Source organism: Bos mutus, chromosome 1 (assembly GCF_027580195.1).
Source record: "Bos mutus isolate GX-2022 chromosome 1, NWIPB_WYAK_1.1, whole genome shotgun sequence".
NCBI lineage: Eukaryota > Metazoa > Chordata > Mammalia > Artiodactyla > Bovidae > Bos > Bos mutus.
In genome coordinates, this window is record NC_091617.1 from 81,274,066 (window position 1) to 81,293,050 (window position 18,985).

Below are 18,985 nucleotides of genomic sequence, written 5' to 3' on the forward strand. Positions count from 1 at the left end.
AAAAAGAAATCAACAAAAAGTTGTTTATAAAGTGAGAGACAGAGGGGATGAGTCAATTGAGTCTCTCAATTGCACTTGCTTCATTTTCAACCATAGCTGAATTGGAATATACTACAAAGGCATAAAATCGATCAAATAAACATCAAAGCACCTCAGACTTAACTGGTTAACTTCAATGCACAAGTACTGATAAGTACTACATCAAGAGTCTCAAAATAATTATCAAAAGGCTGTCACTAGTTACTATGGAGAAATGAGTACTCTGCCATCATTGTGGCTTAATTTGGTACTGATGGCTTTCAGATGACTGGATTAACCCAAAGCTACTTATTTATTAACACTCATATAATAAGCTCTCTTTGAATTGCTCAAAGTTCTAACAATTGTTAAAAAAATACTCTGATTTTTTAAATACAAACTGCATCCATAGCAATATTCCACATTAACTTTTCACTGGAAAAGCTAATGGTCATTACTCATTTTTCATCTCCCTTGGGCAAGAGATCACATTTTCCAATCAGCACTTAAAAGCTATTTAAATCTACTCAAGACTGTGACATCTGTCATTAAGTCACATAAAGATATTTCACAGCTATCACATTATGTCATTTAAGGTTCCCTGTATTTGGAAAGTATTGTTTCCTTCAGTTCAGTCGCTCAGTCATGTCCGACTCTTTGCGACCCCATGAATTGCAGCACGCCAGGCCTCCCTGTCCATCACCAACTCCTGGAGTTCACTCAAACTCACATTCATCAAGTCGGTGATGCCATCCAGCCATCTCATCCTCTGTTGTCCCCTTCTCCTCCTGCCCCCACCCCTCCCAGCATCAGGGTCTTTTCCAATGAGTTGACTTTTTGCATGAGGTGGCCAAAAATACTGGACTTTCAGTTTTAGCATCATTCCTTCCAAAGAACACCCAGGACTGATCTCCTTTAGAATGGACTGGTTGGATCTCCTTGCAGTCCAAGGGACTCTCGAAGAGTCTTCTCCAACACCACAGTTCAAAAGCATCAATTCTTCGGCCTTCAGCCTTCTTCACAGTCCAACTCTCACATCCATACATGACCGCTGGAAAAACCATAGCCTTGACTAGACGGGCATTTGTTGGCAAAGTAATGTCTCTGCTTTTGACTATGCTATCTAGGTTGGTCATAAATTTCCTTCAAAGAAGTAAGTGTCTTTTAATTTCATGGCTGCAGTCACCATCTGCAATGATTTTGGAGCCCCCCAAAAATAAAATCTGACACTGTTTCCCCATCTATTTCCCATGAAGTGATGGGACCAGATGCCATGATCTTCGTTTTCTGAATGTTCAGCTTTAAGCCAACATTTTCACTCTCCTCTTTCACTTTCATCAAGAGGCTTTTGAGTTCCTCTTCACTTTCTGCCATAAGGGTGGTGTCATGTGCATATCTGAGGTTATTGATATTTCTCCCGGCAATCTTGATTCCAGCTTGTGCTTCTTCCAGCCCAGCGTTTCTCATGATGTACTCTGCACATAAGTTAAATAAGCAGGGTGACAATATACAGCCTTGATGTACTCCTTTTCCTATTTGGAACAGTCTATTGTTCCATGTCCAGTTCTAACTGTTGCTTCCTGACCTGCATACAGGTTTCTCAAGAGGCAGGTCAGGTGGTCTGGTATTCCCATCTCTTTCAGAACTTTCCACAGTTTATTGTGATCCACACAGTCAAAAGGCTTTGGCATAGTCAATAAAGCAGAAATAGATGTTTTTCTGGAACTCTCTTGCTTTTTCGATGATCCAGTGGATGTTGGCAATTTGATCTCTGGTTCCTCTGCCTTTTCTAAAACCAGCTTGAACATCTGGAAGTTCACAGTTCACGTATTGCTAAAGCCTGGCTTGGAGAATTTTGAGCATTACTTTACTACTGTGTGAGATGAGTGCAATTGTGCGGTAGCTTGAGCATTCTTTGGCATTGCCTTTCTTTCGGATTGGAATGAAAACTGACCTTTTCTAATCCTGTGGCCACTGCTGAGTTTTCCAAATTTGCTGCCATATTGAGTGCAGCACTTTCACAGCATCATGTTTCAGGATTTGAAATAGCTCAACTGGAATTCCATCACCTCCACTAGCTTTGTTCGTAGCTTTGATGCTTTCTAAGGCCCACTTGACTTCACATTCCAGGATGTCTGGCTCTAGGTCAGTGATCACACCATCATGATTATCTTGGTCATGAAGATATTTTTTGTACAGCTCTTCTGTGTATTCTTGCCACCTCTTCTTAATATCTTCTGCTTCCGTTAGGTCCATACCATTTCTGTGCCTTACTACATCTAATTCTCAACATTCAGATGTTGAGACAACATCATTTTGATGTGCAGTTGGGTTCTTTTCTGTTGGTCCCAAAGGGGAAGATATACTGTCCATCCTCCTTGCTACACAGTCTTGTCCTTAAACTTTATCTATAATCCAGAACTTTTTGTTCTAATGGTCTATTTTAATTCTTTCCAATCAACTCCATCTTTTCTTCCTCTTCCAAAGTTTGTAAAAACTTTCAGTTTTGCATTCAGCTTCCTTTTGCCATCCTGGAATCTGTGCCTGAAGGGGGATCAGCTTCCTTGCACTATGCTTACTTAACAAAACTGCAGTTCTTACAACACCCTAAGAAAAGCTCTGTCACTCAATTTCTTTTTCTTCTACTGAAAAAGCAGACATTGTATCTAACATGTCTAAATGGCACTTTTCCTTGGTGGCTTCATGAGTCACTTTGAAGTACATGAAGAAAAATTTGTACACTAAGCTGGCTCTTACTGAGAATTAATGCCACAGGCAGTTTCGGGTTAAGGGAAGAAACACCCGCTGGATCATGGAAAAAGCAAGAGAGTTCCAGAAAAACATCTATTTCTGCTTTATTGACTATGCCAAAGCCTTTGACTGTGTGGATCACAATAAACTCTGGAAAATTCTGAAAGAGATGGGAATACCAGACCACCTGACCTGCCTCTTGAGAAACCTGTATGCAGGTCAGGAAGCAACAGTTTGAACTGGACATGGAACAATAGACTGTTCCAAATAGGAAAAGGAGTACATCAAGGCTGTATATTGTCACCCTGCTTATTTAACTTATGTGCAGAGTACATCATGAGAAACGCTGGGCTGGAAGAAGCACAAGCTGGAATCAAGATTGCCGGGAGAAATATCAATAACCTCAGATATACACATGACACCACCCTTATGGCAGAAAGTGAAGAGGAACTCAAAAGCCTCTTGATGAAAGTGAAAGAGGAGAGTGAAAATGTTGGCTTAAGCTGAACATTCAGAAAACGAAGATCATGGCATCTGGTCCCATCACTTCATGGCAAATAGATGGGGAAACAGTGGAAACAGTGTCAAACTTTATTTTTGGGGGCTCCAAAATCACTGCAGATGGGGACTGCAGCCATGAAATTAAAAGACGCTTACTCCTTGGGAAGAAACTTATGACCAACCTAGATAGCATATTCAAAAGCAGAGACATTACTTTGCCAACAAAGGTCCATCTAGTCAAGGCTATGGTTTCTCCAGTGGTCATGTATGGATGTGAGAGTTGGACTGTGAAGAAAGCTGAGAGCCGAAGAATTGATGCTTTTGATTTGTGGTGTTGGAGAAAACTCTTTGAGAGTCCCTTGGACTGCAAGGAGATCCAACCAGTCCATTCTAAAGGAGATCAGTCCTGGGTGTTCATTGGAAGGACTGATGCTAAAGCTGAAACTCCAATACTTTGGCCATCTCATGTGAAGAGCTGACTCACTGGAAAAGACCCTGATGCTGGGAGGGGTTGGGGGCAGGAGGAGAAGGGGACAACAGAGTATGAGATGGCTGGATGGCATCACCAACGTGATGGACGTGAGTCTGAGTAAATCGGAGTAAACTCCGGGAGTTGGTGATGGACAGGGAGGCCTGGCGTGCTGCAATTCATGGGGTCACAAAGAGTCAGACATGACTGAGCTACTGAACTGAACTGAATGACCATTTCTGGTTAGTGGTGATTAACTGTTTCAGAATGTTTAAAAGAACACTAATTTTATTCTGCAATTTTTCTATACTCATGCTGATCCTTCCTTTTTTGAGTTATACCTTTATATTCCATTATTTTCCAAGAAAGTTTCTTATATTTTTCATTTGGAAAACAAGATCTATGTCCCACCGCTCATGAATCAAAAGAGTAAAATAAATTCTAAAGCTGCAATTACACATTCCAGAATATATGTGTATATGTATACAAAATATAAATTAATTAAGGTCAAGAGAAATTTTAAAATTAGAAAGTCATACACTTCAATCTTTCAAACTTGCACTAAACAGATGGTAATTTCTAAAGAAAAGTATAGGTGCAAAGAGAAAAGAATAGCTTCTTTCTACCTTAGAATGGGCTTAGAAATAGAAAGTAGCTTACCTGTTCATAGTTAAAGGTATCCAACATTCCCAGAATAAGGCCCTGGATTTCTCCAAGTTTTCCTTTTCCATAAACTGGGTCCTAATTAGAAAAAAGTTGCTAAAGATTATAATTCCATTCTTGTTATTTTAAATGTATTTTAAAATATAAGTTATCTGATAAAGTCAAATACTCTTAAGTATTTGTCAATAGTCACAAAATACTTATTCTTCTATGAGCCTTTCTACTGGAAATGTACACTGGTCTCAGGTCATCAAAGCATTTTGGAAAAGCAAATAAAATTTAAATGATCCAGGTCTCTTGCTTAACAACCATAAATTTCACTCTGATTTTCTGCAGCAAGCTTCCTTTCCTTCTTATTAAACATCACCTATCGTTTTGGGGGGCTTCCCTGGTAGCTCAGATGGTAAACAATCTGCCTGCAATGCAGGAGACCCAGGTTCAATCTCTGGTCAGGAAGATCCCCTGGAGAAGGAAATGGCAACCCACTCCAGTATTCTTGTCAGGAAAACCCCATGAACAGAGGAGCCTGGCACGCTGTAGTCCATGAGGTCACAAAGAGTCGGACATGACTGAGCAACTAATAGACACACATCCCTTTTTGAGCTCTTATTTATCTGCTACATTAAAACCAAAGTACTCAAGAACACCCAGAATCTGTTCAACTCCTCCTATGACCCACATCTGGCCACCGTCTGGTCCAAACCAAGTCACGCCAGTTTAGGAGACCAGTTTCTGAATCTAAGCAACTTGCAGTTTTTCAAAGTTTTTTTTAATCAAATCACTACTGATAAACAACAGATACCTAGACAATGTTCCTTCCACTGCTTTTCATATGAGGTATGCCAAAGAGTTTATCATAAACAATTTGAAAAACACTGTTGTGTACAAAAATAAAAGTGAACTGAAATCCAACCACCCCAATAGAAACACTTTTGATTTTTTGAGGTATATTCTTCCAGTCTTATTTCTGGGGAAGGAGAAAGAAGGATGTATTTTGGGGGGCATTTCACATAATACATTTACTTTTTTTACTTAATAGTATGTTGTGAGCAGTTTCCCATATCATCAAATAATAGGAACAGTTACAGGGTATGAAACATGTGAAGATGGTATGTGTTATTCAACCATTCTCTGTGGTTGGGGATTTAGGTTTCTCTCCCCATAGTCCACCTTGAGGTCCCATCCCTATTATCAAATGCTGCTGCTACTACTAAGTCGCTTCAGTCGTGTCCAACTCTGTACGACCCTAGAGACGGCAGCCCACCAGGCTCCCCCGTCCCTGGGATTCTCCAGGCAAGAACACTGGAGTGGGTTGCCATTTCCTTCTCCAATGCATGAAAGTGAAAAGTGAAAGTGAAGTCGCTCAGTCGTGTCTGACCCTCAGCGACCCCATGGACTGTAGCCTACAAGGCTCCTCTGTCCATGGGATTTTCCAGGCAAGAGTACTGGAATCAAATGCTGGTGGCTGTAAATTTTGGTCTCAGTCTCTGAGTCTTTCTTAGGAGGAGATTTCAAGAAAGAAAAATGACATACAAACTAATAAACTAAATAATAAACTAGTATTTGCTAGATAAAAGTAACAAATACGAGTAACTAAATGATAAACTAATGTTTGCTGGGAGGTATGGGGAACACTTCTGGTTACTTACTAAGGAGTAGGGGTTATTAAAATCTTGGTACAGTGAGTTCAGATGTTAAGAGAAAAAAAAAAAAAAAAAAGACTGTGGACCAGGGAAAACTTAGGAGAAAGATACAGAAATGTGAGAAGAAACTGTGCTTTCATGCACTTGTACAACATAATCTTAGGATTTGTTTTTTTTCTCTTCTATGCTCTGGTGATGGTTCCTGAAGACAGGACAGATGCAGTTTCTAACTCAGGTCAGTGATCAGTACTTTCAGCTGGTCAAGAGCAGCACCAGATTGTCTGCCATAGGTTCCTGGTCCTGATGATGAGGTACTGCTGAAGAAACCATGTCCTAATTAACAAGTTTACTTCCTGTACTAATTAACAGGTTTACTTTGGGCTTGAACAGATCATTTAAACTTAGTGGGGAAATCTGTCTCACTGAGACATTCGTGTACTAATTAACAAGTTTACTTTGGGCTTGAACAAATCACTTAAACTTACTGGGGAAATCTGTCTCACTAAGCTAAAGATACCTGTCCAACAATGTGCAGAGCATCTGCAAGAGACAAAACAACAGACATCTCAGACTACCTCTTTACTAGAACAACAACTCAGGCCATGTACGCATGAGACAATCTTTTAATTTTCTTTGCATAAAAACGGATCCATGTTAACACTTCTGAACTTACATCCAATTACACTTATGGTCAAGCTCTCAGTAAATATACCTCTTTAAGTATAGATGGACACTATGTAATACTTTATTACAAAAACATTGTAACAGCTACTCTAACATGTCCACACATACACAATACAAGTATGTACTGTGTATGTGTGGACAGAAAAGCACACACTCCAGCACAAAAAAGCTCTGTTATTCACCTATGACAAGGGTGGTTTGGAGAACAAAGAGGTCTTGAAAAGGTTAAATGCTGGAAAAAGAAGAAACCTTTATAGGTCACGTCTATATTTGTATCAGTACATTTCACTCTAATATGCATAATTTAAAAGCAAAATCATGAAAATAACCTCATGCTGGGGCAACATATAAATTATAGAATGCAAAAGAGAGCTCAAGGCTTCTGGCACAGCATGCACACAATCTACTAGCTTTTCAAATTATTTTCCAAATATGTCAGCTAGATTCTTCAGCAATAAATAACTGCTGAAGTTTCTCTTTAACTTGTCCATAATCTACAAAAGAAGAGCACATTTAGGTACTTCAAACAAACTTGTTTTTTAAAAAGCATGTTATAAAAAGATGTGATGACCACTTTTTTCCAGCATTTTCTTTCTTTTAAATTGAAGTAATAGTTGGTTTACAATATTGGGTTAGTTTCAGGTGTAAAGCATAGTGATTCAGTTATTTTTTCTGATTATATTCTGTTATAGGTTATATGATATTGAATATAATTTCCCATGCCATACAGTAAATGCATGTTGTTTGTCCATTTTATACACAGGAGTTTGCATCTGTTAAACCCATATTCCTAATTTGTTCCTCTCCCCCCTCCTCCTCTTGGTAACCATAAACTTGTTTTTTTATATCTGTGAGTCTGTTTCTGATTTGTATGTAGATTCATTTGTCTTCTTTTTAGAGTCCCATATATAAGTGACTGGAGAAGGAAATGCCAACCACTCCGGTATTCTTGCCTGGAAAATTCCATGGCAGGGGAGCCTGGTGGGCTACAGTGCATGGGGTCTCAAAGAGTTGGACATAACTGAGCAACTAACACTTTCACTTTTCATACAGGGAGGCCTGGTGTGCTGCAGTACATGGGGTTGGAAAGAGTTGGACATGACTTAGTGACTGAACAATAACAACAATACAGTATTTATTTCTGACTCACTTCACTAAGTATAATATTCTCTAGGTCCATCTATGTTCTTGCAAATAGCAATACCTCTATTGCTTTCTGATACTTATTATAGCATACATATGGGAAGCTGGCTGTATAGCACAGGGAGCTCAGTTTGGTACTGTGTGATGATCTAGAGGGGTGGGATGGGGTGAACTGGGGTTGGAGGGAGGCTAAAGAGTGAGGGGATATATGTAAACATACAGCTGATTCACACTGTTGTACAGCAGAAACTAATACAACATTGTAAGCAATTATGCTCCAATAAAAAGAAATTTAAAAATTTAAAAAAATTTAAAAAAAATACAATTTTTACTGATCAAGCATTACTTATTATTATTTATCAAACATTACTTTAAAATATGAATAATGCCGAGAGAGTATAAGTCATTTGTTTGTATTAATTCCCTTAGTAAAACAGTCATAAGCAGCTTTTCAGAAGCCAAAAATTACTTTTGCCATAGAGTGAAGATAAGAACAGGGAGTAAAGGCAGAATGTATATAACATAAATATGGTCCCTTAAAAATACTAACTTATCAAAACTGAAAGGGAAAAAAAAAATACTGACTTATCACCTAATGTTCATGAATGAAACCTGTACAATTAAGGTCCCCAGGAACATTTTGAATGAACATTTAGGTCAGGAAGATCTTTGAGAACCTCTCATCATGTCAATATCTCTTCTAAGGGGCAATAAAAATAGGTAAACCCTCTGATACTTGAATGTTTCCTAGAACTCCATTTTGGCCTTAAGCCTTTTTTACTAATTCCATTCATGCTGAACTTCCTCTAGTTTCAAAGAATTTAACTACTACTTCTGTGCTGATGACTTCCAAATCTTCCTCTCCACTTCTTACCTCTTCCTATGAAGTCTGGTCTTGTATCCCCACTGCTCATTGTTAGCCAAACAAAACTGAAATCAGGGGCTTAGCTGGGTTCTTCTTGTGTTCTCCTACATCTAATCAGTCAAAAGGTCAATTAAATTCTGTTAGCTAAGCAAGTTCTGAATCCACTTCTCCTATCCATTCTATGTAACTCAATTAACAAACTTTGAGTACCTATTATGAATACATTCTGGGTATTTCTATGCCTTCAGTCTCAGTCTCGAGCCCTTCCACTTTATCCTATATAATACAGACGGAGTGATCTTTCTAAAAAGAAACCTCATTCCATCAGTCCTCTGGTTAAAATCTTGTAATGACTATTTAGTGAATTTAAAATAAAAACCAAAGTCCCTTCTACAGTTTACAAAGCAATTAAGGACAGGGTCCCTGCCTCTCAAACTTCAGCTCTGTGACGCAACTTTAATCTTGTCCTATGTTCCAAGCATACTTAAACATCTGCAACTCCTCAAACATACCAACCATGTTTCACCTCAGATTCTTTTATATATAGTTCACTCTGCTTAGAATAGTCCCTTTTTTTTTTTTTAAAACCACTGATTCCTTTAGGTTTTTTAAGATTCAGTTCAGACATCTACTCCTCCAGGAAATCTTTCCACAGTCTGTCTCACATATATACTTTCATTGGCATTCCTCTGGCCACAGAGGAGAAACCTAGCTCATTCTATCTTACTCAAAAAATATAATAATTGTAAAGGTGCTGGGGTGTTTAAGGATCCAAACAAAGGAATACAGGTAAGGCTTAAGAACAACAATGAGGGATGCAGACACCTTCAGGATTTTCTCTCCATACTCCTCTCCCAATGTCTTGAATTCTCTCCTTCTATCTTCTCTCTTCTCCATGTATCTTGTCTATTCTCCTCTTTGTGTGCCTGCTTCATTGTTCTTCTCTCTGAAGATTAACTTTATACTATTTCAGTCCATATGACAGAAAGGTAGTCACTGTCAGCTCCTGAACTTTTGTACCTTATATAATCCAGAAAACTGCAGAGAAACTCTTCACCTTTTCAATTCAGTTCCAAAATTTCCTGAAGAGGATACTGGTTGGCCCCTCTTGGCCAGCTGCCCACTCCGAGTCAATCAGGTAGAGTCAAGGGGCAGAGTCATGCTTTCACATGGCTGTTCCACTATTATCATGTGGACTGAAAGTGTACAGATACAGAAGTAGCAATTACCCTACCTGGGGTTCAGAGCATGTAATCCTTAAGGCAGCCAATATGACCTGCTCTTTAGAGCCCTATGAATTGTTATATCAGATATTTTCTTGTCTCCCCACAGGTCTTTTAAGGCAAGAACTGTGCCTTTTTTCCATCTACCCAGATAATTAACCAAACAGGGTAACATATAATATATAAATCAATTAATAACTAACTCCTCAAAAAAACCAGTGAAAGTCACTCAGTTGTGTCTGACTCTTTGAGATCTCATGGATTGTATAGTCCATGCAATTCTCCAGGCCAGAATACTGTAGTGGGTAGCCATTCCCTTCTCCAGGAGATCTTCCCAAACCAGGGAATCTTCCCAACCCAGGGATCGAACCCAGATCAAACCCACTGCAGGTGGATTCTTTACCACCTGAACCACCAGGGAAGCCACTAGATTTATAAGATTAGAGTGCCACGAAACACCAGGGACTGAATGAAGCAAATGAAGGAGCTTACATGATATAGTAGGAGACCATGTATATTAAGAGATCAGAGACTTTGGTGGTAGTCTGGATGTTGCCTCTAATGGTGGATCAGGTACATAACTTTCTATACTTTAGTTTCCTCCTTCATCAACAGAAATTTTTATAGTAGCCCCACCTACTTCAAGAGATTCTTGTGAGCTTCAAAAACAGTATCTGTGAAAGCAACTTGAAAAAATAAAAATCTCTATACAAACATAAGGTAGAGTTACGTGAAAACAGGAATTTAACAATCAGCATACTCTCTTGATTAGTGTGAGTTAACCACTGATGGTGGAAATGGTAAGACTACAACTAAAATGAATACCAGTATAACACAAAAATAAAGATTTTCAAATATCAAAAGCCTTCAAGGATACGAGTCTCGAAATACACTATTTAAAAAAAAATTATATGCATTTGCCAAAAGAAAAAATCAATTTCTATTTATTATAATTTATGTATTAAAATGTGATGAAAGCTCAACATAAAGATAAATGTGTATAATAAGAGGAAAGACACTTTTGGCTTTAGGATTTCATTTTTTTCTAATTTATTGGTAAATTAAAGTACTCCTGCATTATAGAGATAGTTCATATATGACTAAAACCTTATGACAGATGTATTTTAGAATGGATATAAGAAAAGCTGTCTGTACCAAATTATTATTCAATTCATGATAAAGATCAAATGAAGTGATACATGTGAAGACACATTCTAAATGATAACATACAATGTGGTGAAAGACTGTTGGATACAGTAGTCTTTATCAGCAAAGGCCCAGCTGCTTCATACCAGATGGGAAAGGAGAACTTGTAGAGTCTTAAAAGAGAGCTGAAAGCAACATTCTTGGCTGGATAAAAATAATTTGAAAATTATGAAGATCAATAGCATCATATTACTGTTTTGCTTTGTTTTGGTGTGTCTGTATCCTGCTTCCCTGGTGGCTCAGATGGTAAAGAATTTGCCTGCATTGTGGTAGACCAGGGTTTGATCCCTGGGTTGGGAAAATTCCCTGGGGAAGGGAATGGCTACCCACTCCAGTATTCTTGCCTGGAGAATTCCATGGACAGAGAGGAGCCTGGCACGTTATAGTCCATGGGGTTGCAAAGAGCTGGGCATGACTGAGCGACTAACACTTTCACTTTTCACTTATCCTGCATAAAGTAAGGAAAGACAAAATGGATTCTAAGGATAATTCCTACTGTTTGCCCAAGAATGTTCACAGATTTTTCTAAAAATATCTTAGCATATTTTTAGCATTCTCTTTTTGATGAAGTTGTAAAGGTTCAGGCCTTTTTGCTGAAGAGTAAGAGATGAGTTTTGGACAAAGTTTTAGGATGAATTAGAAAACCTAAGTAACAAGATTAAGAAATGTCCATATTAACAATTTTTATGTGGTTTTTTTGCACTAAAAAGTGTAACCAGCTGGAAACAGGACACCAAAAAGAAGCTTATGTATCTGAATCCCAAGGTCACAGTGAACAACTGAAGGCTGCAAGGGTGTGCCAGGTAAACTGACATCTCTGGATGACAGCTAAAGGATGAGAGTCACAGTCATGCCTTAGATATTATCTAATGCCAAAAATCAGCTGCATTGTGTTCGAGACCCGCTTAAACATTATTTATATATACATAACTAAAATATAGGTTAAAATTGATCAACACTGAATTTTACCCTTTCAACTCACCTGTAAGATTCGCTGCAGGATGGATGGAAGGGCAATAAATGCTGCCATACTGTTGAGAACTTGCATGGTCAAAGATTTCAGAGCTGTTGTAACAACATGTTAATATTAAGGTTAGTTTAAAATCAGAGTTTTAGGTTTTTCCTGTAAGTCAGGAATAAAGCTTCCTAGAAACTTAGCTAACCAAGCTAAGTTTGATATTTTAAAGCTACTGTTATTTAGACAAAGGATGTAACTGGTGCCTCAGAAAGAAGTGAACCTGAAAAATGAGATCAACATTACAGTATGATTTCATTAAGGATAATAATAAAAATATGATGTTTGGAGAAGGTATTTAAATGACTATTTCTAGCAGATAAAACTTGAGTGATGGTATAGATGGATGCTGATAAACTTACCTTCAGAGTGTGGATGAGGTGAAGCTGAACTAGACAGCTTCTGAGGGGCCATCATTGCCTCCAATAACGGAAACCAGAGTGCCTATAATGTCACAGAAAAACAAAAGTACTGTGCTGTTTTTAAGAATAACTAACATCAGCCTACTGTTTCATAGGCTGAAATGTACTTCTCATACACACTTGTTGGTAAAAATCAGGAAAAGAAAAGATGGAACACCTGACAAGGAAGAGACAATAAAAAGCAAAAACCATAACCACAACAGATACCTTTACCATGCACCTTGGGAAAATTAAGGAAGCTGAAGTTAAGTAAGTCTAGACCTTGGAACTGCAATCTTCTGTGTCTCAGAAGAGGGGAGGTTCAAATGAGCCAGAGCAGAGCCTCCAGCTATTCTTAACTGTCTAAACGGACCTATGTAATGCAGAAGGGGACAGAGAACTACCTCACAACTACCCTCCTCCCATTTCTTGTCAGCTTGACATCAAGCAAGATAAATGAATACAATTATCTCAAGTTTTCTCCTGTGTCAAGCATTATTTTGTATTTCCTCAGTCATCATAAACTAAGAAGTCGAAGTTACCATTATTTCAATTAATATTCCCAACCACAGAATGAGGTTGGAAATTTATTTACGAGAAAATTAGTTTATGAGATAAATTAATAGATCTGTCATTTATTCCTATTAGGTACTGTATTAAGTGTTTACATACAATTTTCATTTCAACTGGCAATTTAATCTCATGATAACCTAATACAGTAAGCATTACCTTTACTGGAGATGAGATAACTGAAGCTTAGAGAAGTTGAGTAATTTGCCAAAAGATTATACACTGCCATATGTGCATCATACGTATTCTTGCTAAGCCTTAGAAAAAATCTTCATCATCAAAAATCAAACTAATACATTTTAAAATTTCAAGCATATTTTCTTGTTGGGTAGAGATTTACAAAGCCCTCATTTAACCCGGAATCTTGGAAGAGACCTATTCCTGCAAACATCCAACAGGCATGAAGAAAAGTCAGCACTGAGAGAGCAGGACAAGCATGGTTACTCAGGGAGCCCACTAAGGGGACAGGCTCACAATCCAGAGACTTTCCAACTGGGCAGCCTCCCACTGAAAGAGCTCTATACAAGGAAGGCCTTGTCTGCCCCCACTTGAGGTTTTCTAAGGCCAGGATTTTATGCTTTATTTTTTAAACAGTTTTTCTTCTAGTTTTTAAGATACTTGTTTTAACTATGTTGTATACTGACAATTCTTTATTTTATCAAAATTTTAATTTATTTTATCTAGTACTCATGAATTTTTAATCTTGTATTTTATTCTTAGATGGCTTTACTTTGCTTGTCTTTCAGTTGTCTATTTCAACTTGTTTTTAAACCACATCATTTCTTTCTGTCTTTTAATCTAACTGTATATGGTATACCTAAATTTTACCTTTTTGGTTTTTATAATATATTTAGAAATTTGATTTAAATTTGTCCTTATTTAATCCAGGAATTTTAGATGAATTACCTTTTTAAAGGTTATTTTATTCTTGATTTATAAATAGCAGACTGGGGAAGCATGGTTGTACAGGTAAGAGCCATGGGAAGTATTTATACCCTAAATAGAGGAACTTTTCAATTAAATCTCCATATTAACCAGAAATATATGGCAAGCACCTTTTAAATATTTCATCTCTCTTGCTCTTTGCTGGTTCTTAAAATTTTAACTTGGATAACTCTAAAAACTCACAGGCTAAAATAACCATTATGATAATGACAATCCTAACCCCTGAGAGCAACACAACTGAACGTGAACTGTCATGTTACATAACCAACCACTTTCCTTTTCACGGAATTATGTGCATAACAAAGCCATATTTTTTATTATATGTAATCACTGGACACTGGGGCAGACAGACATACAAAGGAGGACAAGTACAGATTCCACCTGGAAAAGGACCGACAACCCAACTTCCTGCACTCGGACTTTAACTGAAGAGACTTCTGGGAAGAGACGGTACAGATAGTGCATTATCAAGCTTTTGGATACTTCCAATTTTCTAGTTAGTTTAGGGTCTGTGGCCAGAGCTCTTTGTTCTCTCTCACTCTCTCCAAAACAAAAACAAAAAGGAACAAAGGCAAACAACCATGAATGTCCCCCAAACTTAATGTGTGATATTACATATAATCAGTTTAGCATTTTCACAAAAATAGTATTTGAATAAAAACTAACATTCAAATGTCTTCGTTGTTGTTATGAAAGTTGCTCAAAAAAGAAGCAAAAACCAGTTGTCAGAGGGTGGGGGCAAATAGAGAGTGGTATTGAGACGTGCATGCATGTCCAAGAGAGGAAGACTCAGATACCAGCTCAGATACATTTTTGACAAACACAAAAAAAATACAGAATAAATTACCCTTTCACCACATCAAAGGAAGCCTTAGTTCTGTCTATGATTAAGAGATTAGAGTTCAAATATAATCAGAATAATCCCTAGAGTTCTGGAGGTATGAATTTAATATCTAATTCTGCCATTAATACATGTGAATCTGGACATATTTCAGATTCAGTTCAGTTCAGTTGCTCAGTCGTGTCTGACCCCAGTCATGTTTGACTCTCTGCAGCATGCCAGGCCTCCCTGTCCATTGCCAACTCCCGGAGTTTACTCAAACTCATGTCCACTGAGTTGGTGATGCCATCCAACTATCTCATCCTCTGTTGTCCAATTCTCCTCCTGTCTTCAATCTTTTCCAGCATCAGGGTTTTTCAAATGAATCAGTTCTTCACATCAGGTGGCCAAAGTATTGGAGCTTCAGCTTCAGCATCAGTCCTTCCAATGAATATTCAGGACTGATTTCCTTTAGGATGGATTGGTTGGCTCTCCTTGCAGTTTAAGGGACTCTCAAGAGTCTTCAACACCACAGTTCAAAAGCATCAATTCTTCAGCACTCAGCTTTCTTTACAGTCCAACTCTCACATCCATACATGACTACTGGAAAAACCATAGCTTTGACTAGATGGGCCTTTGTTGACAAAGTAATGCCTCTGCTTTTTAATATGCTGTCTAGGTTGGTCATAGCTTTTCTTCCAAGGAGCAAGCATCTTTTAATGTCATGGCTGCAGGCACCATCTGGAGTGATTCTTGAGCCCCCCAAAAATAAAGTCTCTCACTGTTTCCCCATCTATTTCCCATGAAGTTATGGGACCAGATGCCATGATCTTAGTTTTCTGAATGTTGAGTTTTAAGCCAACTTTTTCCCTCTCCTCTTTCATTTTCATCAAGAGGCTCTTTAGTTCTTCTTCACTTTCTGCCATAAGGGTGGTGTCATCTGCATATCTGAGGTTATTGATATTTCTCCCGGCAATCTTGATTTCAGCTTATGCTTCATCCGCAGCATTTCTCATGACGTACTCTGCATAGATGTTAAATAAGCAGGGTGACAATATAGGCCTTGACGTACTCCTTTCCCTATTTGGAACCAGTGTGCTGTTCCATGTTCAGTTCTAACTGTTGCTTCCTGACCTGCTCAAATTCTACTGTTAATATATGTGAATCTGGACATATTTCAGCTTATGTGAGCCTAATGGCTTTATTTATAAAACATAACTGTCATTTTTCCTTAAACTTTCCATACGAAGAAGGAAGAATATCAAGTAGGTATTAGGGAGGAGACAGAAAGTTTGAAAGATAAAAAGGCTTAGTATTAAATATATATAAACACAGCTTTAACAATTTTACTTTTGTGTTTTTTTAATCAAAATATAACCATGTGCAATATAGACAGTTAGCCAAAAGATAAAATAAAAACTCATGAATGGAAAAATCATGGCAAAAAGGAGTGGTGTAGGACTTCCTTGGTAGCACAGTGGATAGGAATGAATCTACCTGTCACTGTGGGGGACAGAGTTTGATCCAGGAAGATCTCACATGCCACAGAGTGGCTGGGCCCATGTGCCACAACTACGAGCCTGCGCTCCAGAGACTGTGAGCCCCAACTACTGAGTCCACGAGCTACAACTACTGCAGCCAGTGCGCTCTAGAGCCTACGCTCCATGACAAGAGAAACTACTGCAATGAGAAGCCTGAGAAAAACAACAAAGAGTAGCCCCAACTCGCTGCAACTTGAGAAAGCCTGCAACACAGCAATGAAGACCCAGTGCAGCCATTAATAAAAATATATAATTTTTTAAGTACTTTAAAAGAAAAATAAAAGGAACAGTGTAAAGCTTATAATCCATTTAAATAAAGATTAAAGACTAAGGGAACTGTCGATATAGAAAAGAATGTTTTGTTAACCTCAATGAGGTAAAATAACATAATTAATAAAAATTCAGAGGGATAGAGAAGAGAGGCTGGAGCAAGTATGTATGGGTTCACATAAACTTCCTTATTGGCTGCACATCATAGATACTATAAAAACTGAAATATGATTATAAATGATAATTCCAATCTATTATAGTTATTCAGATTTTTTAAACTTCAGACAGATTTATTAATAGATAGTATAGTAAAGAACTATTTATTTGAAATTCAGAAATTCCTCAGTTTTACCCAGGCTTCCTAAATGAGATTAAATACTGCATTTTTAAAGAAAGCATTTTTGATTCAATTTTTCTAAAATTATATAAACCTAGGCAGATAAAAAAAATATCTACAGTGATATTCACCAAATGATAATGATGGTTATTTCTGAGTGATATGATAGATACAGGATACTTTTTAAAAAATGTCCTTCTGTATAACTTTTTGTATTGATGGATTATAAAAATAATGGGTATGCATCATTTCACTCAAAGTTTTTTAATAAAAAACCCACATCCATTATGTATATGAGTTTGTTATACACAATATATATTCTAAAGGGTGTTCAAAATTTATAACCTTAAGTGTCCCCCTGTGCCTGGCAAAGTAATAAAGCCAGTCTTTCCTTCTCCTCCTAACAGAAAAACAAACAAACAGAACCACACTGATGATGGGGGTCCAGCCCCAGAGACTTAAATTTAATTGATCGTGGTACAGTCTGGGAGTTTTCAAAGGTCCCCAGGTGACTTATGTGCAGCCAAGGTTGAGAAGTACTGTATGCTAGCCTTTTTGACCTTTTCCAGCTTTCTCTGTATCCCTTGAGGCTTTTCCTCCAGTTCTTCATACTCACTTTATCCCCAGGGAATAAAAGAGATGATAAATGGATGACACATCCATAGTACCACTACACAGAATACACAAAATCTCTGTCCAAAGAGAACAAGGACATCTAGTATTCACACACCTAAGTTTTGCAGCACAGTCAAATCTAAGAATATAAAGCTTTTTGTGAGAACAAAGCAGACAGGCCCTTCCCATAATAACTTTAGGAGTCACATACTCCTGGGAACACTGAATGGTGATTAAAATCCAGTTGCATAGAATTCAGGTAGCTGAGAGGGCAGTGGAAATAGAATTAATTTCTAGTTTCAGACTAGAACAGACTTTTAAAAGGCTTTGTAGTCATTCTCCTACCTCTCTCTGTTGTTGGTTCAAATTATGTGAATTTCTCTGGCAGAGGGCAATCGTCTCTACCATGGTCTCTTCAACATCCTTCAATGAGGGATCCTCTTTGGTATCTAGAGTCAGAAAAATTGTTAACATCACTCAAGGGTATAATACTGATAATCTCAAAGCTTCTGTAAAAAATGAAACATTTTTTTCTCTGCACATTTTTAGGTTTAAATGATATAATCATATGTAAGACCTGATACTGAGGTTTAGTAGATTAAAAAGCAGATAATCATTTGCAACAGCTTTCTATGTAAATGTTTGACATTCCTAGGACATAGAAAGCACATGATATTAATACTTAGCACTGTAATGTACTTTAGCTATGGAAAAATCCCCAATTATTTGTTTGTGGATTTGTTAGTAGAAATATCTTTTACAGGTCTCCCTCTATTTCTTTAATGTACATGTTTCTTCAAGATACTATTTCAGGCACTTTTCTCTTCATTTCTTTTTCAATAACTTCAGCTACTCTTCTGGTTTTACCTCTTATGTCCTTGCTGATAGCCTTCAAATATACACCGCCAGCCCTTGTTCCTTTCATAATCTGCAGGCTGAATTCTCACCAGGCTCCAGGCACCCATTTGTACATGGGCGTCCTGCAATCTCTTTGAACTTTCGTATGTGCAAAACTTAGCCCAGTTCTCTCACTTCAAATATGCTCCAACCCCTTACATTTCCAAACTAACAGAACCATGACCTTTAAGTCAACCAGTTTATAAATCTTCATCATCTTTAATGCTTTCATCTATACATTCAAATAAATAGTTTATTTTGTTAATTCCATATCCATGCTCTCATATATCCACGGCTTTTACCTGATGGAGCCTTTCATCACCTTGTTTGCACTATAGCTTAATTTTTGACTTCCAAATCTCGGCTTCCTCATTCCCCTTTATATTGCCACTACAGTTCTCTTAAGGT

General features: G+C 37.7%; 1 protein-coding gene across 2 annotated transcripts in view; it reads right to left on the reverse strand.

The window, feature by feature from the left end:
* The window catches only part of VPS8 (VPS8 subunit of CORVET complex), a 295,718-nt gene that overhangs the window by 76,514 nt on the left and 200,219 nt on the right, over window positions 1-18,985 (reverse strand). For both annotated transcript variants that reach the window (XM_070372173.1, XM_070372165.1), the window contains exons 39-42: window positions 18,026-18,129; window positions 12,544-12,625; window positions 12,149-12,231; window positions 4,400-4,480 (exon numbers count right to left, since the gene is read on the reverse strand). In XM_070372173.1, coding sequence (XP_070228274.1) covers window positions 4,400-4,480; window positions 12,149-12,231; window positions 12,544-12,625; window positions 18,026-18,129 — 350 coding nt within the window. The remainder of the gene's footprint in view (window positions 1-4,399; window positions 4,481-12,148; window positions 12,232-12,543; window positions 12,626-18,025; window positions 18,130-18,985) is intronic.